The sequence below is a fragment of the Cetorhinus maximus genome, chromosome 25 (assembly GCF_964194155.1).
Source record: "Cetorhinus maximus chromosome 25, sCetMax3.hap1.1, whole genome shotgun sequence".
NCBI classification, from domain to species: Eukaryota; Metazoa; Chordata; class Chondrichthyes; order Lamniformes; family Cetorhinidae; genus Cetorhinus; species Cetorhinus maximus.
In genome coordinates, this window is record NC_135903.1 from 28,332,898 (window position 1) to 28,351,246 (window position 18,349).

At 42.4% G+C, this 18,349-nt stretch overlaps 2 protein-coding genes across 4 annotated transcripts in view; one reads left to right on the forward strand and one right to left on the reverse strand.

Moving 5' to 3' along the window:
• The window catches only part of LOC144667991 (abl interactor 1-like), an 85,702-nt gene extending 70,290 nt beyond the window's left edge, over positions 1–15,412 (reverse strand). Inside the window, exon 1 of the mRNA XM_078529685.1 lies at positions 15,340–15,412. The gene's annotated coding sequence lies outside the window, so the exon portion shown is untranslated. The remainder of the gene's footprint in view (positions 1–15,339) is intronic.
• Positions 1–18,349, forward strand: part of LOC144667990 (acyl-CoA-binding domain-containing protein 5-like) — a 133,811-nt gene that overhangs the window by 18,097 nt on the left and 97,365 nt on the right. For all 3 annotated transcript variants that reach the window (XM_078529681.1, XM_078529680.1, XM_078529682.1), the window contains exons 3-4: positions 12,030–12,150; positions 15,882–15,966. In XM_078529681.1, the coding sequence (XP_078385807.1) occupies positions 12,030–12,150; positions 15,882–15,966 (206 nt within the window). The remainder of the gene's footprint in view (positions 1–12,029; positions 12,151–15,881; positions 15,967–18,349) is intronic.

An 18,349-nucleotide genomic window follows, 5' to 3' on the forward strand; every position in this document is an offset into this window, starting at 1 on the left:
ATGTCGTGAGCGCACAAATTTAGTTGTAAAGTTTAGTTTGTAAATTAACAGCATGTGTTTATTCTAACAACGATCTCCTGATGTTCTCTGTTTCTGTACCAACTTGGTCACCCTGTACAAAGCGTGCAACCTGGATCCTTCAGCCCCAACAAACTAAGGGCTCTGGCTTCAACAAACTGGCGACGAGAGTAAAAGCATGAAAAATCACGGAAAAAACTAGGTAAAAAGCGAGAAAAACAAAGGAAACCAGAAGGACCGAAATCAGGCCATACCTCGCACGGTAGTTATAAGTTAAAGAAAATTTCCTTCTGAACATTGATTTAGTTCCCTAAGAGATGTCGCAATTTGGAAGAGTAGAGCCATTCGATCCAACCTCGGCCAACTGGTCTCACTATGTTGAACGCCTCGCATCCTTCTTCCAGGCGAATGACATTGCGGGGAGGAGAAGAGGCGCGCGATCTTTCTGTCCACGTGTGGGAGTAAGACAAACGGATTAATTCAAAATCTGTTGGCGTCCAGTGCCCCAGACTCCAAAAGTTTTGATGATTTAATGAATCATTATCAGCCCAAGCCGTCGGTGACCATACAAAGGTTTAAATTCAACTCAAGAATTAGAGCTGCAGGGGGAGGCTGTTGCTTCTTACGTGGTGAGTCTGAAGCAACTAACTGAATACTGCGAGTTCGGTACCTCAATCAATGATATGCTTAGAGATCGGTTGGTGTGTGGTATAAACGAAAGTGTGATTCAGAGGAGATTGTTGGCTGAAATAAATCTAGATTTTCCGAAGGTGTTGGAAATCACTCTTGCAATGGAAGGTGCAGTGCGACACTCGGAAGCCATTCGAGGAGTGCAAAATGGGGCCATCCTCCATGTTGGGCAGGGAGCGTCAACCAAAAAGAGCCCGAAAGTGCAGAGCCTTGTTCCAAAGCAGGAAGCAGCCGCTGCTAGCAGACAAATTAAAAAGGAAAACTCAGCAGCAAAAGCATGGCATCATAGTAACGGAGATGGAAGTAGACAGCCCTGTAATGAAACACAATTTAAAAAGATTGAATGTTTCTCTTGCCATCGATATGGACACCTCATGAGAAATTGTAAAGATAGAATCAGGCAGCCTGTCAGACAAAGACAAAAACCCATTGAAATAAATAGTGGTGAAAACCCTGAAGTAATAGATACTGATATCTGTTCACTATATAACTTAAAAGTTAGGAAGAACAGAGCCTACCTATATAACCACGAGAGTGAATGAGAAGCCTATCAGATTGGAGGTGGATACTGGTGCAGCAACTACGGTGATTGGAGAGCATACTTTTCATTACTTGAATCATGGATAATATAAGCTGAATTTATAAGAACTGTTGAAAAATTAAAGACATACACAGAAGACATACAAGTCAAGGGTATATGTAAAGTCACAGTAAACTATGAAGGTCAAACAGTGAGATGGCTCTTGATGGTAGTAGCAGCCGAAGTACCTAGTGTCTTTGGACGAAACTGGCTGAAAGAAATTAAGTTGGAGTGGAATGAAATCTTCCAGAAGAACTAATGGACTTTCACAGCTACCACAGAAATATGCCTCAGTTTTCAAGGAAGAACTTGGAAAAATTGAAGAGCTACAAGCAAGGATTCATGTAGATCCTGAGACAACACCAAGATTCATGAAGGAAGACCGGTACCTTATGCAATTCAGGTTAAGGTAGAAGCAGAACTGTACAGATTAGAAAAGCTGAGAGTGATACAATCAGTACAATTTTCAGAGTGGGCAGCTCCAATTGTACCTGTTCTCAAACCTGACCGAAGCATTAGAATATGTGGGGACTATAAATTAACAGTTAATCAAGTTGCAAAATTGGATAGACACCCCATACCTAAATTTGAAGATTTATACACTAAATTGGCAGGTGGAAAGGCTTACACGAAGTTAGATTTGAGTCATGCTTATCAGCAATTGGAATTAAAGCAGGCACCCCAAAAGTTTGTCACCATAAATACACATAAGGGATTGTATCAATACACCCGTTTACCATTTGGCATATCTTCTGCTTGTGCCATATTCCAAAGAACCATGGAAAGTTTGTTACAGGGATTGCCCCATGTTGTAGTTTATTTGGATGACGTTCTCGTGATTGGACTCACAGAAAAAGAACATTTGATGAACCTGGAGGAGGTTTTGAAACATTTTTCTCAGGCTGGAAAAGTGCACATTCCAGGCTAAAGAGATAACTTATCTAGGCCACAAGGTCGATTCACAAGGCCTACATCCGATTGAAGAAAAAGTGAAAACAATTAAAGAAGCCGAGGAACTAAAGAATACATCTGAATTGAAATCATCTTTGGGGATGATTAACTACTGATGCTTCTTGCCCAATCTATCAACAGAACTGGCACCATTATATTGTTTGCTCAAGAAAAATCAGAGATGGGCATGGCAAACACCGCAAGAAGAAGCTTTCAATAAAGTGAAAAAGTTGTTACAGTCATCTACACTTGTAGTACATTTTGATCCAAAGAAAGAGTTGATATTAACATGTGATGCATCAGCTTATGGAGTAAGAGCAGTGCTTTCTCATCGAGTGCATGATGGATCAGAACGACCTGTAGGTTATGTGTCAAGAACACTTGGTACTGCAGAGAAAAAGTACTCACAAATTGAAAAAGAAGGCCTGGCGATCATTTTCGGTGGTTAAAAGGTTCAACAATATGTGCAAGGTCGTCACTTTATTGTCATAGTGGACCACAAGCCATTATTAGGACTATTCGGTGAAGACAAGGTTATACCCCCTATAGCTTCGGCAAGAGTACAAAGATGGGCATTGATCTTAGCAGCGTATGAGTATACTTTTATTCATAGGCCCAGAAATCCAATTGCAAATGCAGATGCACTCAGTCGTTTACCCTTGCAGGTAAAAGATGAGGATTTTCCAATTCCTCAGGAATACGGCTTCTTATTGAACTTCTTGATTCACCACTGATATGTGCTAAACAAATTAAAGATTGGACGAACTGAGACCCAGTCTTATTCAAAGTGAGAAATCAAGTTTTTTTCTGGTTGGTCAAAAACACAAGAATCCGATGAAATGAAACCGTATTTCTAGAGAAGATACGAGATAACCAGCCAAGAAGGTGTTTTGTTGTGGGAAGCTCATGTAATTGTTCCCCCGAAAGGATAAAAGCCATTGTTATCTGAACTTCACAGTTCACATCTCAGAATTTCTAAAATGAAGGCAATAGCATGAAGCTGTGTGTGGTGGTCTGGGATGGATGGAGAAATGGAAAACTTAGTGAGAAGTTGTATGCAGTGTCAACAAGTACAAAAATTACCTGCAACAGCCCCACTACACCCCTGGGAATGGCCAGAAAGATCATGGGTATGTGTACTCATTGATTATGTGGGACCTTTTATGTGAACAATGTTTCTCCTTATCTTAGACACGCATTCAAAATATATACGAAGTAAGGTCACCCACATCTGCAGCGACAATAGACAAGCTACGACAAAGCCTCGCTATAAATGGATTACCTAAAGTTCTAGTATCAGATAATGGAACAGTATTCACAAGTGCTAAATTTAATTGACTTACAAGCCTCAATGGTATTGTTCATGTGAAAACATCTCCATACCATCCTTCTTCCAATGGGCTTGCCGAGTGAGCGGTTCAGATGTTCAAATCTGGTATAAAGAAATTGGAGTTTCGATAGCGACTAAATTAGCACGATTTCTATTCGACTATTGAACCACCCCTCATTCGACAACAGGTATCACCTGCTGAACTGTTGATGAAGTGCCGTCTCCGATCAAGACTGAGCCTGATTATATCAAACTTGGGAGAGAAGGTAGAAAGAAGGCAGGAAAATCAGAAAATGGGACATGATTGTCACAGTCAGGACAGAACATTTAATGCAGGAGAGAAGGTATTTGTGAAAAACTTTAGAGAAGGACCAGCATGGTTATTTGGTGAAATAAGTGCTGTAACGGGACCTATTTCCTATCATGTGAAAGTTGAAGATCGAATATTAAGAAGACATGTGGATCACATACGAAGTGGAGAAGCCAAATATCCAGCAGTGATTCCACCAGTGCTCAAGACTGAATCAACATTTCCTGTTGAAATAACTCAACCAAGTACCAATGTATTTGAAGAGCTGACTGTGCCTGAAAGAATTGAAGAAACAAATTTATAGGTACCTGCTGTGGAACCTGATGCTCGGACGACATCACTAAGGGAGGCTCCAAAGCAAACTTCAGAAGCTGTAGAGCTGAGACGTTCTATACGCATAAAGAAGCCTCCAGAGAGACTAACTTTGTAAATAACTGAACTGTGTAAAAAACTTGATATATTGAAAAATTGTAAAATGTATTTTTCAGTAAAGGGGGAAGGATGTAGTAATCTGAGATGTAATATACCTTTAAGATGAGTGTAGTAATGTAAGGTCACGTGATCTTATTGTCCAATAGCAGAGTAGCGTGGGCTACCTCTGTGTGAGAGCCTTGAGTTAGCCACTGATGAGTGAAGACAGAGTTTTGTGTTGTGAGCACACAAGTATAGTTGCAGAGTTTAGTTTGTAAATAAACAACATGACCAGGAGTTTTCAGTCGGCGTGTGGGGGCAGGCCCGACATGCTGGGGCGTAAAATGATGCACGATGATTCTGGGCATGCGTCCAGACGTCATTGCGCACTCTCGCGATGTTTCATTCGGCGGGCATGCGCTGGAGGATAATTAAAAGGCCTATTAAGGAACTAATTTATTTCAAATTTATGCTGCCCGTGCAACCTAACAGTTGGCGGGCAAGCAAAAAGGCCAAGCGGCCTTTACGTGTTTTAGGAAACCTCATCCACGAGCGGGATGAGGTTTCCTAAAGTTTTTACAGATAGAATAAAAATTTCTTTTGAAAAATAAAAACATTTCCCATCTCAGGCGACACAGTCACGTGAGTTGGGACATGTTTCATTACGTTTTTAGTACCTTTAATTATTTTTTTCAAAAGCGCTTTAATCTCCCTGAAGCAGCTACGTGCCTCAGGGAGATTGAAGCGCTCTTTCGCGCGCAAGCATGAAAGAGTGCTGGACCCAACTCTCCCTCCTCCCCCCGCCTGCACAGGTAGCGCACTACTGGTCGCGTATTACACTGGGCAGGCCTTAATTGGCCCGTCCGCATTAAATGTCTCTGCGACCGCCCCTGCTCGCTCCCACCGAGCCCGCCCAATGCAGGAAAAATTCTGCCCCATGTGTTTATTCAAACAACGACCTCCTGATGTTCTCTGTTTCTATACCGACTCGGTCACCCTAGACAAAACGTGCAACCCGGATCCTTTAGCCCCAACAAACCAAGGGCACTGGATCCAACAAAAGTGTCCTATCTCTGTAACAGTAGGGACCCTGTTTATTAATCCCTGCCCTCCTCAGTACATTGTAATGTTGCTGTATTATCAGTGACTTCAGGGCCCTCCTCAAATTTCTCCCTCTCAACCTTTATACCCTATGCTTTATTTCAACCCTCATTCTTGCTGTCTGACAATAGTACACCCCAATTTTCTGCAGATTCTGGATGCAGGCTCCACATTTGCTTGCTCGTTGTCCATTTTCTCTCTCTCTCTCTCTCAACAGACGCAGCAACAACAACTGCTTATATTTATAATAAAGCATCCCAAATCGCTTCACATCAGCCTCATAAAACAAAATTTTACACTGTGACAAATAAAGAGATATTAGGGAAGCTGACCAAAATCTTGGTCAGAGGTAGTTTTTAAGAATGTCTTAGAGGAAAGTGAGGTAGAGAGACAATGAAGGGAAGGGAGGGAATTCCAGAGCTTAGGGCGTAGGCAGTTGGTGGAGCAATTAAAATTCACGGTGCACAAAAGGCCAGAATTAGAGTAATAAAGATATCCCAGAGGGTTGGAGGAGACTATTGAGATAGGGAGGGGGAAGCCATGGAGGGATTTGAAAACGAGGATGAGAATTTTAAAATCAAGGCATTGCTTGACAGGGAGCCAATGTAGGTCAGCAAGCGAAGGAGATAGGTGAATAGGACTTGGTGCAAGTTAAAACACAAGCAGCAGAGTTTTGGATGACCTCAGGTTTATGGAGGATAGAATATGGGAGGCCAGCCAGGTATGTGTTGGAATAGCCAAGTCCAGAGGTAATAAAAGACAGGAATGTTTTAATTCCCGCAGTAGCGGGGAAAGGAGAGAAACAAACAGCGGGTGTTCAGGAAAATGCTGGGGAGTAAGCAGTAATCCCATTGGAAGTTCAGCAGAGCTTCCTTTCATGGTTCCTGAGGGATTTTGAAAGAGGCAAACCTACAACAAAAATTGACTGAAACAGATAGAAAACAAATAGAGTGTCTACGGCTTCCAGTCCAGTCCTGGAATCATCCACACATGCATATAATGTTGCTGACCAAATCACAAAATAGCTGATGCAAAGTTTTAAGATCACCAGTGGCGTGTTCCCATCCTGAAACATAGGCTAAATCAGTGGCAGAATTCTGAAGTAATTTCACAAGTTCATGTTTCAAATAAACTTAAAAAGAACATGGTGCACTCTAATTTTAAATTCATACATTTTTTAAAAAGCTTTAAGAATAGATATTTCATTGCATCCCCAATCACTACTACATTACAATTTGTTTTAAAATGCATCATTTAGTGACATGCCATTGGCTCTACTGCCTGTCCGTCAAACATCATGTGTGTGGATTGGTCAGTAGGCCCATGTCCTTGTCTAATAACTCCCTGTTGCTTTTTGGAAAGTGAATTTATTTTTTTATTGAAAGAAAACTCCAGGAATGAATATTAGAGTCAAGGGGGACAAATCTGAACAAATTGTGTTCAGGTTTTAGATTTAAAAGAAGCTGCCAGCTCTGTATCAGTTGGTAGCACACTCACCTCTGAGCCAGAAGGTTTTGAGTTGAAGTCCCGCTCCAGGGACTTGAGCACAAAAAAACAAAGCTGCCACTCCAGTGCAACACAAGGGAGTGCTGCATTGTCAGAGGTGCAATCTTTTTCATGGGTCGAACAATAATGACTTTATACAGCACCTTTAACATTATAAATATCCCAAGGTGCTTCACAGGAACATCATAAAGCAAGATTTATCACCAAGCCAGACATTAAGCCGAGGCCCTGTCTGCTGTTTCAGTTGGATGTAAAAGATCACTTGCCACTATTTCAAAGAGCAGGGGAGTTCTCCCCAGAGTCATGGACAATATTTATCCCTCAATCAACATGGCAAAAGAACAGATTTTCTAGCCATTAGCTGTTTGTGGGAGCTTGCTGTGTGCAAATTGACTGCCACATTTCCTACATTACAACAGAATTACATCATTGGCTGCAGAGAGCTTTGAAACGTCCTGTGGTCATTAAAGGTGCTTTGTAAATACAAGTCTTATTTTCTTTTCCAAACACCTGCCAATGTTGAAAATGTGAAACAAGATACAGAAATGGACAACCGGTCATTCTGTAAAGATGAAGGACAGGTTAACATTTCAGACAGAAACCTTCTTGAGTGCTGAATAAAGACAGTCATGAAACAGATAACAATGAAGCTGAACAGGATGAACATGAGGGAGAGGAAAGTCACAAGCATTTTTATTTCAAGTTTTTATAATTTGTTTGTCAGTTTTCTTTTCCTCAGTCAGGCGTAAGTTTTTAAAATTAAAACAACTAGATATTTCTGCTGTCTTTCTGAATGTAAGGCATCGGAGAGGGTGCAGAAAAGATTTGAGGTCGGTTCAAGGTGTATGGGAGTTCAGCTACAATTCTAGATTGGAGAAGCTGAAGCTGTTCTCCTTAGAGAAGGGAACGTTGAGAGGGAATTTAATAGAGGTGTTCAAAATCATGATTGGGTCTGGACAGAAATTGTTCCCATTGGCGCAAGAGTTGAGAACCAGAGGACACTGATATAAGGTGATTAGCAAAGGAAGCAATGGCGGTAGGAGGAAAAACTCTCGCAGTGAGTGGTTAGGACGTGGAACGCACTGTCTGGGGTTGTGGCAGAGGCTGATTCAGTCATGGCTTTCAAAAGGGCATTGGATCATTATCTGAAGTGAAAAACATTTGCAGGGCTACAGGGATAAGGCAGGGGAGTGGAACTAGCTGAGTAGCACTTGCCAAGACCCAGGAGGGACATAAAGGGCCAAATGGCCTCTTTCTGCCCTATAACCATATTATGATTCTATATCCATAATAAATGTGAAAGTTGGTATCTCTGGGTAAACAAACCCCAAATGGAAGAAAAAGTAGTGGCAGTACCTTTAATGACACCATTCCATAACTGGGCGATGCTCTGGTGGGTGGGATGGGAGCTTCATATTTAAACTGACCAATATATACAAATCACTTCAATAGCTAGGGGATACTCATTCTGTACCTTATCATCTTCACTCTCCTGAAATTGGAAATGCAGAAGCTGCAATTCTGACTTTGACCACATGGTGTCACCAAAATTTATTTCAATGAAAGTAGGGAAGACAATCTGATTCTGCACCTTCAGACATCAGTTGTTGAGGGCTGTGACCCAGGTTGGTGTCTAAATTCTTCTTATGAGCTGTTGATATTTAGCGCTCTACACTGGTCAGCTTAATACATTCACTTTGGAAGCACTAACGATGACAATTTACCACACCTCACCACAAGCACTAGACTAGAGTTTCTGTTGGGAGGAAATTAATGGTGTGACTCTGTGAGACCAAAGTGGCATAAAGTATTTGTCCTTTCAAAGACTTTACTTGCAAAGTAATATCTTCTGTTTTCTCCCCATTCACGTTATTGGCTTTTCAGTTGATCTGATCAGTTGGCCCAGTGAATATGCGCTGTTTGATAATCCTCCACTACAAATCGGACTAGGACTTCTCTAGTGGAGTGTGAGTTATGGTCTAAGTATCCCCTCAGTTTGACTTGGGAATTCCTGGAAGCCATGAAAATATTGGAGAAAGAAAGGAAAGTGTTGTTTAGCACGTTGAAAAGTCTCAAAGTGCTTTACAAAATTTAATACTTTGAGTATGATTATCAGTGCTCTATAGAGAGCAGAGGTCTGTACAGAGCAAAGTAACTGTAGTTAACCTGAGCAGCTTTTCATGGAATGTGTCAGATTCTAAGTGACACTGAGTGATAGTAAATAATTTGTTCTAACAGCCAGTGATCATACAATAATTTAATGCCATTAAGTTATCATTCCTGATTTTTGAAATGATTTACAACAGGCAGAAATATATTTTTGTATTTAAAGTGCATTTCATGAAGTCAATTTGGAAATTTAAATAGGAGAAGAATCAAAACATTATAACAACAGTCAAGGTATATACATATTTTTGAAAATGGGTTCTTTGTGTCTGGGGGAGGAAGGCAGCCTTCTCCCTGGGGAGAATTTTTCTCCCTGTTGGACAGGCCATCGGGACCAGGCGCGGAACCGATTGCTGCTCGCGATCGTCTCCGTGCCGCCATTTTACATGGCCATTTAAGGTCCACCCAGTATGACACGTGCCCTCAGCACTACCTGTGCGGGTGGTGGGGAAGAGGGAGAGTCGGAGGCTGCGCTCTTTCGCGCGAAAGAGCACAGAAATTTCCCTGAGGCACACAGAGGTGCCTCGGGGAGATTAAGTTCATATTGAAATATTTAAATAAAGGTAAAAACTATTTAGACATGTTCCCCCCCATGTAACAGTGTCACATGTGCTTGGACATGCTTATGAAATGTGAATAAATTATTTATAGATTTTATTAAACCTTCAGGAAACCTCATCCCGCCCGTGGATGAGATTTCCTGAAAAACGTTCAACCTTAAGGTTGGACGGCAGCGTTGATAATTACTTTAATTGGCTTTTTAATGGGCTTAACATGCCTTTGACAGTTCGGCACGCATGCAGCCGCCACTGGCATGCGCCCGCCAAACGAAAAATGTCAATGACGCGCGGTGATGTCGGGATGCACGCCCGATTTCTCCGTGTGTCATTTTACACATCGGCGTGTGGGGCCCGCCCCTGCTCACCAACGTGAAAATTCTCCCCCCTGTGTATGAGGGTGCATGGTGGGGTTGGTAGAAGGGGTCTGCAGGACTTCAGAAAGGGCACCCAGACTGCCTGGCACTTCTCGTTGCTAGAGTTATGCATTTAAACATCTCAGGCAGCCCTCACATCTCTGGGGACAGGATGAGTAGACAAGGGTCTTGGCTGATTTTTTTTTGGTAAAACCCTTTGTGGTATCTCATACCACTGCCAGAGTGGGGGAATCTGAGGGAAGAACCAGAAAATTTGCACCAGTCACATCCTCGTCAGCATTCATCCAATAGAGAGTCATGCTGTGTATGATAGGACGGGTCTATGAATCTGGCTTGGCTGTCTTGCCTTTTGCTGCAACTGCCAATTGTTCCCCCCCAAATGTTCCTCCATTTTGCTGCTTTTATTTAGAGCCTAGGTTAGTTTTGAGGTTCGCTGTGGAATCTGTTATTGCGATTACAGTGTGCAGAGAAATGGCTTTGTGTAACCTTTGAGGTGCGGGTAGTATATAGTGGTAAGTGGCCAGTTGCCACTAGGGTTTCTAGAACATCCTGGCACCCTGGGAAGAATCTGTGATCTGGAGGTAGCTGAATAAAGAAAGAACTTTAACTCCTTATCACATCTCAAAGACATCATACAGAAATGGTTATTTGTAATTGTTAATTAAGTAAACACAGGGTCCCATAAATAGCAACCAAATTAATGAATAGCTAAACCTTTTTTTGGTGGCTGAAGGACAAATGTGAGCGAAGACAGAGGAACTCTTCTCTTCTTGACGGTGCCATGAGATTCTTGCGCCCACTTGGAACAGGAGGATGGGGCCTTAGCTTAACATCCGATTGAAGGTTTGACAGTACAGCATTGCTTCAGTGCTGCATGGAAAATTGAGCTTAGATTCTGTGCTGAAATGGAGTTTAAACCCGTAACCTTCTCAGTTGAATTTAAGGGGCCTGCTACATCTGAACCTGAGGTAAAGCTTGTTGGGTGTGAGTTGAGGCTGTGGTTTGCACGTGCCTTGCAGTTCGTGGAACTTCTCGGGCAAGGAACAACAGTTTCTGGTGCTGAATCCATCCTGCACAGCATGCGTGATGCTGCATTATAAAGGGGAAGGTGAAAAAAATCACATTAGGGACCAAAACATGAGTGTAAATCTTTCATTAAAAGACGAATGCCTTGATAACAAAAGAAAATAAAAAATTACGGTTCTGCTGTATCTGCTGTCGAAAGCCGTGCGAGGAGAGTTTGGCTCAGCAATCACAGGTAAAGTTACACACGAATTCACAATCAGAGCTGGATTGTTAAAAGCCCAGTGATCACTCATGAACCTTAGAAGAACATTACCAAGAACAGGAAGGTGGAGTGGGCAGTGAGGGTGTGTTACAGAGTCCTATGGTTGTGTCTCCAGCTGCCAAGTCGTTTAGTTTCTAATTTTTGTGATATAACCTCTTTTTGTTTTATTGCTCTGTGCAACAAATTCTCATATTTGCACAATTCTGTAATCAAGCATCCCAATCATTCAGCCGTTAATTACCATGACGACAGAAAATAAGAGTATGCAGATTACTATGCTACTCGATTGGATGTGTGCCACTTTTTTTTCCTGTCCTGGTTCTGTAATGACTTTCCCGGTGCATATACCTAAAATTTTCATCACTATGGTTACAAATCTCGCCCACATTGTCAAGTATTGTGAATTGAGAGTTTTTGGAACTTAAGTAGCCAAGTATTTGATTGCCAGCTGGAAGGTATTCCAAGTCCTCTAGCTGGTATTCTCTTGTCTTGGTTGGCTGAACTGTTGAATGGAGCACTTCACAGCCATGCGAAGTAAGTATATCTAAACCCAATTGGCATGTCTCAAATCGTACCACTTATTAAGCAAACATGGATCAATGTTGTTGGCCACTATGGAAACCTCGAGCTTGAATTGTCTTCCCTTCTGTCTGACTGGTAGCAACAAGTGGGCCAGTCAGGAGAAAACAAGATTTAAAAATTTTTTGAAATGTGTTATTTTTAAGTTTGGCTTTCTGTCACCAGGCTCTTACCGTCCGTCCCATGAGAAGATGCTGAAGTTTTACAGTTACTACAAGCAGGCAACTGTAGGCCCTTGTAGCAATAGCAGGCCTGGCTTCTGGGATCCTGTCGGACGTATAAAATGGTAACCTTTAAATTCTCTTATGTTTGAAGTGAGGGTGAAGGTACTAAGATGAGTTATCTTGCCAGAGATATTAGCTTACTGTATTTAGTATGGAGACCCTGAGCTTGTCAGTAAATGCAGCCATCGGCACTTTCTTGCACTTGTTGTGAGGTTTGGAAAATCAAAGAAACTGTAAAAACGTAGAACAGGTGGGTTTTACTGAAAATTTAAGAGTCTTTTGTATTACAAATTGGCATATCTGTGAAATATTAAAAGTGCAAATTTTTTTAATAAATTACAAAAAATAGTAATAAATTTAATATCCTTTGTCTACCTCCAATATTATTTTTTAAGGTGCTAAATAATACTCACTGACACTGTTATGAGTATTAAGTACAGGAGATGGTGGCACAGTGGTAATATCACTGGACTAGTATTCTAGAGGTCTAGGCTAATGCTCTGTGGACATGGGTTCAAATCCCATTTTAGCAGCTGGTGGAATTTGAATTCAATTAATAAAATCTAGAATTGAAAGCTAATCTCAGTAATGGTGACCATAAAACTATCATTTTTTTTTGTTGTAAAAACCTACCTGGTTCACTAATGTCCTTTAGGGAAGCAAATCTGCAATCCTTACCTCATCTGTCCTGTGACTCGAGATCCACAGCAATGTGGTTGACTCTTAATTGCCCTCTGAAATGGCCTAGCAGGCCACTCAGTTCAAAGGCAATTAGGTAGGGATGGGCAACAAATCCTGACCTTGCCAGCAATGCTGACATCCCATCAAAGAATTAAACAAAAACTTGGAAGTTATCCTTAACCTAGTTTAGATAAATATGTTTTGTGATTGGCTGGATGTCTGATGTGCATGGGATCCCATTAGCATGTTTAAAACCCCCTGAGAAATCTCCACGAGTAAAATTCACCTAATACAAAGTGCACAATCTCTCTCCAGGCAGACACATCCTGCTTACCTAAATCGAGACAGTTTAGGTGCTGGCTGGCAAATTCAAGGCATGGTTAATTGATTACATTTCATTATTGTGCACATCACGGGTGCCTTCCTCATCACTTTATTAAGTTGTAAAAGAGCACTAAACAAGAAAAAGCCATTAAACCCATCAGGTCTGTTCATCTGAAAGACGACTGTAAACAGTATTGTTCAGGATTCTATCTAATCCATTTAAACTCCTGAGAAAGGCCTAAATGTGTCCTAGGCCCAAACACAAGTCAAACAAAACTCAATACTTATCTAACCTTGCATTCTAAATCATTTATCCTTGACTGGTTCCTTTTCTTGATGTGACAACATAAATCCAAGGGTCTGAGGTACCATTTGTCATCTGGCAGTGAAGATTTTTTTTGAAGTAAATGAATCTTCACATTTGATCTTTATTTTCACCTCCAACACAAAAGAGTAAATCACGACAGTTGAATTTTCATATACTAGCTGCGGTAAACATGGCAACCTAACCTGCCATTGATAGACCAGTCACGTGGCACGACCTGGGTTAACTTATATTGAGATCTAAGGGCACTCTTTAGCTAGAAGCTCATGCCTGTGCTGAGGTGAATGGACAATCAGGATATTTCACTCATCTGGTAAAAATAAAGGGGACGGTTGCAAGCTGGATTATTCTTGTTATTTTCCTTATCTTGCGCAACTCATGAAACATAACATAAAACATATAAAACATAACGGCTTCAAATCTTTTTGGGGCACGACACGCTGTTATCAACTTCTACTCGCAGCAACTTACAGGCCAAAGAATTTTGAGCAGAAGGTCGAGGGAAAAAGTCTAACTGATGGGGGTGGGGGTGTCACGAGATGCCACACTCAGGCAAACTCCAGGCCATTGTCTTTTAGACGTTTGAATTTAAAGGAGCCTGAGGTCCCAAACTTGCTGCAAGTGAACACCTGCGGCACCCTACGCTCACCCACCACCACCCGTGCCTTTTTCTGAGTTGGCCCCAGGAGAGAAGGCTGCTTACTTCATCCCTGTATGTCACCTCCCGCCTATTTCCCTTGTGATTGGGGGTCCTGATGATTCTTGTTTACAGGCATCCTCTTAAGCCCCCTCACCGTTTCCAATAAGTTTCAGAAATTGTGTTGCTCCCTATATATACGTTTAACAAACTGACCATTAATTGTGCACTTATGTGCTAGATTTTACAACAGCTATCCAAATTCACGTAAATGTAGTTATAGGAACTATTAATCATGTTTTATTCATGATTATAGGAACTATTAATAATGTTTTATTCATTAATTATAATGCACATAAGCATCATGGGAACTGGGGTTCCAGCAACAAATTCTGAAATGGTCTATATTTTGTTATCCTCCATGTTATGAGAATAATGGCCAGAATATAATGCTTGTCGGGCAGGCACACGCCCGACCCAATCGAGGGTAAAATGACCCGCGATGATGTGTGGGCGAGCATCCCGATGTCATCACGCACTTGCGCAATATTTCAGTCAGGGGGCGCGCACTGGAATCAGCAGCGTGCCTGCCGACAATTAAAAGGTCTATTAAGGTCATTAAAGTTATAATTGAAAGAAATTTTTCATTGCCCACGCTCCCCCCCAATCTTACGGTTGGCAGGCAGGGGCCTTTGAATTTTTTAGGAAACCTCATCCACGGGCGGGATGAGGTTTCCAACAGCAAATAAAAATAAAAACTTTAACGTTTCATTAATAACATGTCCCTGCTCATGTAACAGAATCATTAAAATCTTTATTTTTAATGTTCAAAGCCCTTCAGCTCCCTGAGGCAGCTCTGTGCCTCAGGGAGCTTCTCCAGCGCGCACACGTGGGCATGTGCGAACTTGCGCTCTCACCCTCCTCCACCCTCACAGGCAGCACTGAGCGCTGCCACGCGGGTTTCATGCTGGGCGGGCCTTAGTTGGCCCGCCAGTGTGAAATCGCAGTCCGGCCCCGATCGTGGGCGTGGTTGGCTTCCCAACTGCCCCCGCCAAGCCCCCCCAATGAGGGAAAATCCTCCCCACTGAGTCAAAATCCTGGAATTCCCTCCTTACCAGCACTGTGGGTGTACCCACACCACAGGGACGGCAGTGGTTCAAGAAGACGGCTCATCAAACAAAACCCAAGAATACTTGTCAAGGGCAATCAGAGATAGACATCAAATGCTGGCCTAGCCAGCGACGCCCATGTTCCATGAATGAATAAATAAAAATAGGCACTAACCTTTGGAGCAGGAATTCTGTAGGGAAGTATAAGGTTACGCCAGAGGATACAACCAGTCCACGTTGACCTCATCCTAACTAGAATGCATTGCAGGAAAGAGAAGGTTAAAAAGCTTATTTGTAATTATTTTAAAAAGCAACAATATATGTCTCAAAAAAGCAGTAGCTCATGGTGTAGTTTTTCATGCTTTTTTTGAACAAAACAAAACTGTCTTAACATTGAATTAAGGAACAATTTCGTAGCAGGTTAAATATTGTGATCTGCATCACTTAAACGAAGGACTGAAAAAATCTTAGCGGTTTAGTGATCCCCTTTAAAATCTATTTTATACAAAAGTACAATCGGGTTGCTTTGCAGTGAGGGTGCCAGTTTTATAATGAGCTGCTTTAGCTACATTTGAGTATGTTTGAAACGGGTGATGTCATTGTCAGCTATTTATTCACTCCGCTAGTAGGGGATCACTGTTAATGTGATTTGATGTGCACTGGGTAGAATAAGCACTCACTGAAAATGAACAGATGTGTGTTTGTTGCCTTCTGCAGGGACGCATGGAAAGCTCTGGGGAACTTGTCAAAAAAAGACGCCATGATGACTTACGTCGAAGAGATAAAGCAAACAGCACAGGAGGTACTTTTTTGTGTGGCTAATATCCACAACATCAGAATGCAATAAAAAAGGATTGTTTAATTGATAGGCCCTCATCATGTTCCGCTTCCAAGAAAGAAGCATTAGTTCACATTTTATTTTAACTTGTTTACTGGCCTACCCCTGTAGCCTTTGAAGAAGGAATTTGAATACCGAACATTGCTAAAACTGGCTCAGAGGTAGAGAAGGTTGGTACCCTGAGGTGCTGTGGAAGGATCTGAGTTTGCACTCACACAGTTTTGCCACTCAGCCTTATCTGTGCCAGTGGGAAGGTGCCCAGACTCTTCAGAGAGAAGGAGCCATTGCAGGAAGTTGTCCAGAGTGCTTTCACACCCCCTGGTGGCTGAATGAAGAGTAATTATATATCCTGTCAATTGAGAATTGCAGAGATCGATCAGCGGAGAAAACAAAGCCTAAAGCAGAACTCATTTCAGTTGTTGTTAAAAAAAAAACTGAGATCCGCCCACATCATAAGGGCTCAAACACTTTACACTCAGAATACTTGCTTTAGCCGGAGGCACTTAAATGTCTGTGGAACTACAAATGACCTAAATTATTTAAAAGTGGAAACATTTGCAATGCTATTAAACTGTAATGTAAAGTTGAATAACAAACGGATGAGTTAATGTGAGAAAATGTTGAATTTGTTTCGTGTGTAACACTTTTGTGGAAGACGCAGGGTCTCGACTGGCTAAATGGGGCAACTGAACATTTGGTAGGGATGAGGAACCTTTACTCTTGTCTGACCCACTCCGAAGATGCCCACATCATTGTAGCCCAGCAGTTGGCAGGTTTGGAGGGGCCATGCAGTATTGTAATTATCAGCATCACCTCACATAAAATCAGTTATAGTTGGAGGGTGATGTTGTGACTTAGAAATAATGTTAATGACATAGCACAATAGGTGCTAAATTCAAGAGGTGCCGAAAATGAGGATGGGGATTGCGATGCACAGTTAGCCCATGTCCATTGATTGAATTGCAGGCAGCATTCCAACTTTGTACTACCTGCTCGTTAGAATGATTTCTGCATGCAACCAGCACTAACCGCAATCTTCATTGGCTGCACACATCAGCAGGGAGTCCCAGAACTGTAACTTTCTAGTCCAGGCTGGTCCAACCTGTGGCCTGCAGGCTAGATTGTGGCCTGCGAGGCCCCTCTGTATGACCCCCTGTGCGATTGTTCAAAATACCAGTAAGACGGGTCAGTGAGGCTGAAGATTTCTGCAGGGGGACTGCTCCAACCACAGACCTTTCCTCTCCCATGTTTGTTGCTGATAGGCGCGCTCGTGAGTATTTTTGTCTTAGCAAAACTGGAGCGTTGAACACCCATCCATATGGATTACTGACATCATTTATACTGTAAATGTCCAATCCAGATACCTGACTGACCTAATATTTACTGTTATTGCCCATCCAAACACAGGATTGATGATTCTTATAGGGCAGGATTTTGACCTCGGCGAGCGGGCACAGTCGGCGGGCTCGAAATGGGCCACCGTCCGCAATGGGCCCCCCAACTGCAATTTCACACTGGCTGGCCAATTAACGGCCAGCCAACGTGAAAGGCACAGTGAAACCAACGGTGAAAGGGCTGGAGGAGGGCAAACGCTGAAGTCAATGCGGGTGCGGAAGGAAAGCTCCCTGAAGGCAGAGAGCTGTCTCAGGGAGGCTGACAAATTTAAAAGCAATAAAAACATAATGTAAAACCCAGAAACAATGTCCGTGCATCAGAATGAGTCACCTCAACATAAGGATGTTGAAAATTATGTCCACGCATTTTTATCTTTTTTTTAATTAAGCACGGAAATCTCATCCCGCCCTTGGATGAGGTTTCCTCAAAAATGCAAAGGCCGATTTGCCTGTCCGCCAACCATAACGTTGGATGGGCAGCGGTAAATCTCCACTAATTGAAACTGTAACGGCCTTACTAGGCCTCTTAATTGTCGGCAGCATGGTGCCGACTCTCGCGCACAACCGCTGACTGAAATATCGCACGAATGCACGATGACATCAGGACGCTCACCCAACTTCATCAAGCACCATTTTACGCTCCAGTGTGTTGGTCAAAATCCTGCCCATCATGTTAGTTATGAGTGTGAGTATGTGTGAGAGAGGCTAATGTGTGTGAAAGGGGTGTGTGTGTGTGAGAGGGATGAATGTGTGTGTGTGAGAGAGGGAGGGGTGAGTGAGTGTGTGAGAGAAGGGTGAGTGTGTGTGAGAGAGGGTGAGTGTATATGTGTGTGGGAAGGGTGTGTGGGGGGGGACGAGTGTGTGTTTGTGAGAAGGAGAGGAGTGAGAGGGAGGGGAGTGTGTGTGTCTGGCTCACTCCCAATCTCAGGGCTCTCACTCACCCTTATCTCCAC